Source organism: Natator depressus, chromosome 2 (genome assembly GCF_965152275.1).
Source record: "Natator depressus isolate rNatDep1 chromosome 2, rNatDep2.hap1, whole genome shotgun sequence".
Classification (NCBI taxonomy): domain Eukaryota; kingdom Metazoa; phylum Chordata; order Testudines; family Cheloniidae; genus Natator; species Natator depressus.
The window spans coordinates 116,196,878-116,205,364 of record NC_134235.1 but is presented as its reverse complement, the minus strand read 5'-3'; the positions used below and the strand labels follow the sequence as shown (position 1 = coordinate 116,205,364).

General features: G+C 40.8%; 1 protein-coding gene across 1 annotated transcript in view; it reads right to left on the bottom strand.

Annotated features, from left to right (window-relative positions):
- Nucleotides 1-412: 412 nt before the first annotated feature.
- Nucleotides 413-8,487, bottom strand: part of PXDC1 (PX domain containing 1) — a 31,903-nt gene continuing 23,828 nt past the window's right edge. The window contains exon 5 of the mRNA XM_074943180.1: nt 413-1,978. Coding sequence (XP_074799281.1) covers nt 1,861-1,978 — 118 coding nt within the window. The 3' untranslated portion in view covers nt 413-1,860. The remainder of the gene's footprint in view (nt 1,979-8,487) is intronic.

Genomic DNA, 8,487 nt, shown 5'->3' with positions numbered 1-8,487 from the left:
AGGAACTCCTCCACCCCGAGAAACTATAGATGCCAGATTTGATCTCATTTTCACCTGTATAAATCCCAAGCAGCTCCACAGAAGGCAGTGGTGTTAATCCATGTTTATACAGAAGTGAGATCAGTACCCAGCCCTGTAGCTTTCACTTGGGTATTAATTATATCTGCAGCATGAGAACTCAAGCAGCACAGAAAAAGCAGCAATTACTCAACCTGTTTCCAAAATTATTGGAGGAAAAAGCAGAGACTCAGGTCTCAGAGACTTACTCTCCATGAAAAATAAATGGAAGTCAACACTTTAAATGGAAGTTATCATACTTAAGGTGAGTAATTTTATTTCATTAAATATATATTTTAAAAACATACTGTGTAAAGGAATTAGGATTTTCAATAATTTATTATGTACATTAGCAAATTCTGTTTACTGTTATTATACACAGAGCACTGAAGAGTATACAGGAGAGGAGCTGTGCCAAGTTCTTCAGGACCAAGGCAAAGCCATTGTGCAGATAACCAGCTCAAAATGCACTCTTCTCAGTTCATATCTCTTTAAATTAATTCTGGCCATTACTACACTAAATGCTTGATGAAAGGTCAGGGCCTGATCATGCAGGGTGTTGAGCTCATATTGGGAGTTCAGGGTGCTCAGCAATTTACAAGATTGAGCTCTAAGAGAGGTTAATGTTGCACTACTCAGTAGTAAAGAGCCTTTGGGGTCTGATTCTGCTCTCTCTGACACTGGAGTAACTCCACTGAGATGAATAGAATTTCATTGGTATGAAACCAGTGTAGGCAAGATCAGAATCAGGCCCATTGGGTCTATGGGAGTGGGTTAAGCAGACTATCTGAGCTGCGGTGGTTTCTTTTTTCTTGTCCTCGTAAGATACATTGTAGTTTATCTTTAATTCTCAGTCCCAACAGGGCTTAAATCTCCCCACTCTCTGGAAAGTAATACACAAAGGTAATTATCCATCTTGTGTAAACAACTGCAAGCACTGCTCAGATTTCCTGGTCCAAGAGAAAACCCAGATCCAAGTGCCTGGCATACATTGACCATTCTTAGCAAGGCAGTTCAGCCTTCCTATCAGCTTTCCAGAACTCTGATGTAATTCAAGGTACCTCAGCATTATAAGCTTTCCATTGCCATGCCAGTTTGCTCTCCTATTTCAGGAAAGGAAAGGAAAGAGGTCAGCTCTCGGATGATTAAACAACACCCAAGGATTAACAGAGGTAAAGTAATCAGATTGTGCATTGGTTTCCTGTAGGCACTCTATGGTATTTGTAACATTATACGTAAGGCACCTGTCATCTCACAGCTGAACAGACAGCAAACTATGGGGCCTGTCTTAAGTGACCACATAAAGGGACTGACAAATGTTGATTGCTTAACAGAGGTGGTCTTCTAATAAAGGTGGAGTGGAAGTGTACTCGGTACATCTGGGGATATTTTGTGGTGACGTTTTAAGACAGGAAGCTGCTAATATGGGTAGTCTTTTGTACAAGTTGCATTGTATACCAGTGACCACCGGTGCCAAACGACAGCACGATCGCTTATGGTTTTGTCAGTGTAGTGGTTGCCATGGCCTTTGCCAAAATGATTTCCTTGGATCCAAGTAGCCCAAAGATCTTGCTACATTCCTTTCAGGGAAAAAGGAGTTTGTTGAAGCAGTTACTTCCTTGCAAGGTATCTCCTTGAGTCACAATGAAGGGCTAAGCTGCAAAATCAGTTTCATGGCATATCTGCAGCAACTTCTCTGCTGTTTTTAATCACACAGCTTTATTCATAGAAGAGCAAGGGGATAGCAGAGTCTATGAGCAAAGAAATCAGCTGGATGCTAGCTGACTGGGTCCCTGGAAAGCCTCAGTCCAAAATATCCGTCTCAAATGGGACCAGGTGGTAATATGTCAAGTTGGTGACATAGGCTGCTGGATCATCAGTGTCTTCTAGCTCTGAAGTAAACTCACTAACACTTTCAAACCTAAAATTAAAAAAAAAAAGTCAAATCACTTACACAGCATGGGACAAAGGAGTGGAGGACAAAGGAAAGAATGAACATAAATTGTGGAAAGAGAGGTAAAACAACTGAAGACTGAATCCAGGAAACAATGAGGAAAGATACTTGCTAGCGAACCATGTGGAAACAAGACCGCAAACAAGAATGCTTTCTTGAGCTTTATCTCCAGCTAATGTTGCTTGCCCACCTTTCAGGGCAATGTTTTGAGTAAGTATTACCAACTAGCCTTAGTTCACATCAGACCTGAGTAACAGTAGAAGCATTTCTAATGCTTTATTGCAGCTTTATCTTTGTGCAGACTACTTTGTAAGAGAATGATCCTCCCAGGAATCAACCCCTTCTTCCAGTACCTCAGCGCTTCATCCTAATGAAGCAGTGCTTTGTTTTTCAGAATGCTCCACCAAGGAAAGCCCATACGGACTACTGGTGTCTCACAGATCACAGTCTGTGAACCACTGACAGATTGTAATTATGCTTCTTTGATACATTGACCAAAGTAGTACAGCATCTACTGCCAGTTTCAGAATCAGTTAGTGTTACAGGACTAGAGAGATTTCCCCCCCCCCACCTCCCACCCCCCAGTTAACGGTAGGCCTGTGTCTTTCTAAACCATGGAAATGAATGGAGGGAGGATCAGTTTGTTTTCAGTAAAATAAGATGGTTATCTTCTTAAAAACATGCCCTGAATGAAAAACCAGACCAAACCTCATAATATAGCATGGTACCCATATGGAGGCAGTAAGTTATCCATCTCATTAGCTAACAGTGTTTATTAAAAATTATTACCACAAGGATGAGCACCCTAATATGATAGTTGCCACCTATGGCAGTTGTCATCATAGTACTTGATGACACTGTGTATTTGTGATACATTGTTAGTGTGGCATATGAAAGGTGGCCTAGGTCAAAAACAGTAGTCAAGTCATTCTCAAGAATTCTTTTCTCCATGCCTCCCCTACTGCCAACCAACCACAGGAAGGCTCTGTTCCCAGGAAGTCAATGTTCTATCAGGCAATGTCAAAGATCTAGGAGAGGAGTTGATTAAATTTTACTAGCCAAGAGAAGTTCAAACTATGGTATGTGAATGACTGCACGTGGAGCACTTAAGAAGAACCTCTAGAGTTAATCCTACTGAACCACACTCTCATATGTGAGTGAACCATCTCACTCTCTTCTAGGTTAAAACATGCTGGTGATGAAGGAAGGAAGGAAGCTAGCAAGCAAGCACTAGAAAAATGAGTCATGTAATTGAGGCCCAAATTCTCTCATTTCATTCTCACAGCCTTTGGCAGCTATTTCAAATGCTTCTGTTCTGAGAACACAGAGGACAGAGTCTGAATGGAATCTGCTTTTGTTTTGGTCTGAAAATGGAGATAAAATCCTTTCCTTTTATATACAATGCTTTGCATTTGGCTTTTGCAACAATTCAGAATAAGGAACTAAACTATGACAGAATGACTGCAATTTCTTGATGAGTCAGTGTATCCCTCTCTAATGCCTACAGCCTACAGCCTGACTTCCATCCCCTACTCACACAAGGTTTTAGTAAACCTAGTTTAGCTGGACCAGAATAAAAGATGATCCTATTCTCAGTTTCTCTTCCTTTGACATTTTCTGCACCATCTTCATGCTGCTGCATTATGGGACCTGCCTCGCTTGGCATGGAGCCAATATTCATATTTTCCGACATCTTGTTAGACATCATTGAATTCTCTGAAGAGAGACCAAACAGATGGAGCCTTAAATAGTTCAGTGTAAAGCTGGGTCATCACATTCATCTGAACTGATTAGACTGCAGCAGCTGAGTAACATAACTACAGTCATCCCAGCAACTCTACCACAGATTGCCATTAGGGCACGCTATTCCAGAGATGAACCAAAAAGAGCTGGGGCAAAGTAATGGCAGTCAAAAGCTTCCAACCCCACATGCAATTTCTCCATCAAACTCTTTCTTTTAGTTTCAGAAGCCTCACAAGTCATTGGCAGGAATATTTTAAACACGCCATAGCATTCTGATACCAGGCTTCTATCTACTTTCCATGGTCTTACGTTCAGGGTGAAAAAACTAGAAAAGCAGGAGACAGGTCTGTTAAGATTCTATCTTTCCCCCATCAGTATCTCTACTGAAGAACAGATGACACTTCTGTTTAAAGTGGGACATATACCCTAGACTCTGCAATATTTTAAAATCTTCATGTGAAGCTGAACTCAGTTAAGGAGACTGCATCAGACAGCACTGCAGTAGGATATTTAACATGCTTCTGAGACGTTACAAACAAGTCATTTTCCCAAGTGAGAGTTTCTGAAACAATAGTTCTTTAGACTATTAATTACATGCGGATTCCTTCCTCTGTCCTCACTAATTATTCCCTAGTTCCTCAAAAGATACGTCCTCACAAAGGGCCTAATTCTCCTCTCATTGTACACACTGATGCAAAACGGGTAATTTCTCTCCTTATAATACGATTGCACCAGTGTAAATCATGGGTAAGTGAGAGGAGAATCAGGGACAGTGTGCTGCTGGTGAAGAAAGTATTAGCTGATTCTCCTCTCATAATCTACATGATTGTAAACCAAGAATAACTCCACAGAAGTCAATGAAATAACACTAGTGTAAAACTGGTGGGAGAAGAGAGCCTGGTCCCATGTATCAGCCCGCATAAGATCAGTATCTATATAGTGCCCCTGCTCTCTCTCTGGGTAGATCTTAAAGGTCAGTGGTAGCATTTTCTTTTCCTGATAGTAAATGGTAGGATTTTACATTTCTGGCAATGTTCTATTCCCAACATTAGTATTTCAGCATAGCTCTCTATTTAACTTATTTGCATTCACTTATATAAAAATCTCCTATCCAGAGCTCTACATGCTTATAACACTACAGTAGGGTTGTCCTTAAAAATGCACATCTTCTATTACAGTGGATTTTTACTAGAAAGCAGCATGGCTAACTCCACAGTTTTCACCACCTGCTGCTGGCAGAAAGAGTCCAAATAACCCTTGTAAGATAAGGCTCATGTACAGCAAACCAGTGACTAAAGCAAAACCAGCGACTAAATTATAATGAGTAGAAGATGTCTATTTAGCACTTTCTCTCTCAAAAGATTACAAACTATACACAAGGGGATCATTTCTGCCACCTCTGGGATGGAACACAGTTGTTTCACAGCACACTGCAACAGTACAACACATTTCAGGACAGGATGTGAAGAATACAGCCAAATGAAATTCTAAATCTGAATCCTTTCCAGACCATCCAAGGTCACATAGGGCACAAAACAGGCTCTAAAATTACAGGGGAAATTAAAGGGGCAGAATACAGTTACTCAAACTGGCATTTGGCCAGAACACCAGCACTAACTCTCCTGCTTACAAAAGTGCTACAACATCTTTAATGAAGCATGATCAGGATTTCCATTTTATGGATCTTACAAAACACAGCACCACTCACGATCTAATGCCTCTGAATGTTGGACACTGGTTCAATAAAGACTTATAGGAAAGAGTGCCATCTACTGAATCTCCAGTACCACTTTCTGAAGCATGTAGGTATTCTGTGCAAATTTGCTATCCAAGTTCAAAGCTAGCCAAGCCCTATTTAGCTTACAATATCTTAGAGTTGCTGAAGAAAAATGTGGATCTACAAGTTTTCATTTCAGGTGAGACTAGTCAGCCAAACAGGAATTAGCTCTTATTTCAGACAGAAAGCACCAATCCAGTCAATTCAACTGTACACAGACTGCAAATGGAGTCCATAACACTCCAAAAAAATGTATACTTTCACTCAAGATTATCAACCTACATTTACAGCTGCAATATAGGAAATCTTCACTAACTCTGCCTTTGATAAAACCACATCTTACACAAGTGATTCCAGTCCTATCCCTGCTATAAAATACAACTGCAGGAAGGACCTCACTTCAGCCTAAGAACAGCACACGTATAGATTTTCAGTTATTAACTTCTGAACCGTTCCCTGCAAGAGAAAACAAGCTACCTCTGAATTTAGAATATGAATGGTAAAGACATCCTGTTTCATTGGCTTATTTCTTTCACCACAGTTTGTCTGAAAACCCTGCATCTGTTATATATTTCACAGATTTTAAGGCCAGAAGGGCCTGTTATGATCATCCAGTCAGACCTCACGCATGCCACAGGCCACTGCATTACACCATCTGATCCCCTATTGTAGCCTAACAACTTTTGGCTGAGCTAGAGCATATTTTTAAATCAAGACTGGATGTCTTTCTAAAAGAATCTAAGTGATGGAAAAATCTATCATGTCCCTTGGTAACCTGTTCCAATGGTTAATTACCCTCACTATTAAAAATGTATGTCTGCTTTCCAGTTTCAGCTTTGATGACTTCAGCTTCCAGACACTGGATCTTTTTACGCCTACTTCCAGCCATTGGATTATGGCCCTATATGTGCTACAGTTCAAACTATGTTATCAAGAATCAAAGTTTGAAACAAGGAGCAAGATCCTGGCCACATTAAAGTCAATGGCAAAATTCCCATTGATTACAACAGGGGCCCTCAACATCCTTTAAACCCTTTAGCAAACTGATACAGATCACATTCTAAATGAAGTTTAGAAAAGACCTTAAGTTTGGAAACCAAGCTTCTGCCCATTTTATCCATGACGTTTTTCCTCCCTTGTTTTCCTTGGTTTTTACTGGCTTGACTAATGGGTAACTCAATGTTTTTCACTGCAAATATTTAAAATTCTTGAATACACTGTTACCTCCATCTAGTTGAAGCTATTAAAGTGAAACATCAATCAGTTGGCATGACAGAACTTTACAGGAGTGCATTTCCATAAAAATTAATCTGTCAACATACTCATCGACTCAAACTCTATTTGAAAGCTTTATCCCCAAAGTGCCTACAATGCAGATCCAAAGGGGGAGCAATAACAAATAAGAAGGTATATTTTAGTCACTGAGTAATAAATTGCTTGCCTCCTAGGAGGATTTCGCCTCTCTGTGGATCCTTCACTTTTCCACACACTGGATTCAATCCAGCTCTCACCAAAGACAAAGTGTAACAGGCCAGTGTCCGCTCTTGTTCTGAGATCCCACACAAACAGCTTGGGATGCTTTCTGTCTGCTAGCACCTCCATGAGTTTTATTGATATTACCTCCACCAAACCATCATCACAATCCTGTGCAGCAACTCTCTCTGCAGTTTCCTCTAATCCTCAGCCCTTTCTCTAGGGAGCGCTCTCACCATCCTGACCTCTTGCTTCCTCTGAACTCTGCTAGCGTCCTCCCTTGCACTTCCTTTCCATGCTTTTTAACTACCCTCTCAGCTAATAGGATAATTAGCCCCTTAGCCCATCAGTCCTCCCATCCTCCAGTTTGATTAGATAATTAAATACTCCACTCCTCCAGCAGGCCTCTTCTGGGGGAACTAATTAAAGCTCAGTGATCAGAGTGCTGGGTCAGCTACTGGTTCTCAGCACTCTGTCGCACAAATCAGACCCTTGGTACCTATCACCCTTGAGGCCCCATGTTGCATCCACAATTTTTCCATCAGAAGAGGGCCAGTCTCCTTTAGGTCACAAAACCGGGTGACTGGGCAACAAAATGGCAGATGAAATTTAATGTTGATAAATGCAAAGTAATGCACATTGGAAAACATAATCCTAACTATACATATACAATGATAGGGTCTAAATTAGCTGTTACCACTCAAGAAAGAGATCTTGGAGTCATTGTGGATAGTTCTCTGAAATCATCCACTCAATGTGCAGCAGCAGTCAAAAAAGTGAACAGAATGTTGGGAATCATCAAGAAAGGGATAGATAATAAAACAGAAAATATCAGATTGCCTCTCTATAAATCCATGGTACGCCCACACCTTGAATACTGCGTGCAGATATGGTCGCCCCATCTCAAAAAAGATATACTGGAATTGGAAAAGGTTCAGAAAAGAGCAACAAAAATGATTAGGGGTATAGAACGGCTTCCGTATGAGGAGAGATTAATAAGACTCTGACTTTTCAGCTTGGAAAAGAGGCTACTAAGGGGGGATATAATAGAGGTCTATAAAATCATGAGTGGTATAGAGAAAGTAAACAAGGAAGTTGTTATTTACTCCTTCTCATAATGCAAGAACAAGGGGTCACCAAATGAAATTAATAGGTAGCAGGTTTAAAACAAACACAAGAAAGTATTTTTTCACGCAATGCACTGTCAACCTCTGGAACTCCTTGCCAAAGGGTGTTGTGAAGGCAAATACTATAACGGGATTCAAAAGGGAGCTAGATAGATTCATGGAAGATAGGTCCATCAATGGCTATTAGCCAGGATGGGCAGGAATGGTGTCCCTAGTCTCTGTTTGCCAGAAGCTGGGATTGGGTGACAGGGCATGGATCACTTGATGATAACCTGTCTGTTCATTCCCTTTGGGGCACCTGCCATTGGCCACTGTCAAAGGACAGGATACTGGGCTTGATGGACCTTTGGTCTGAC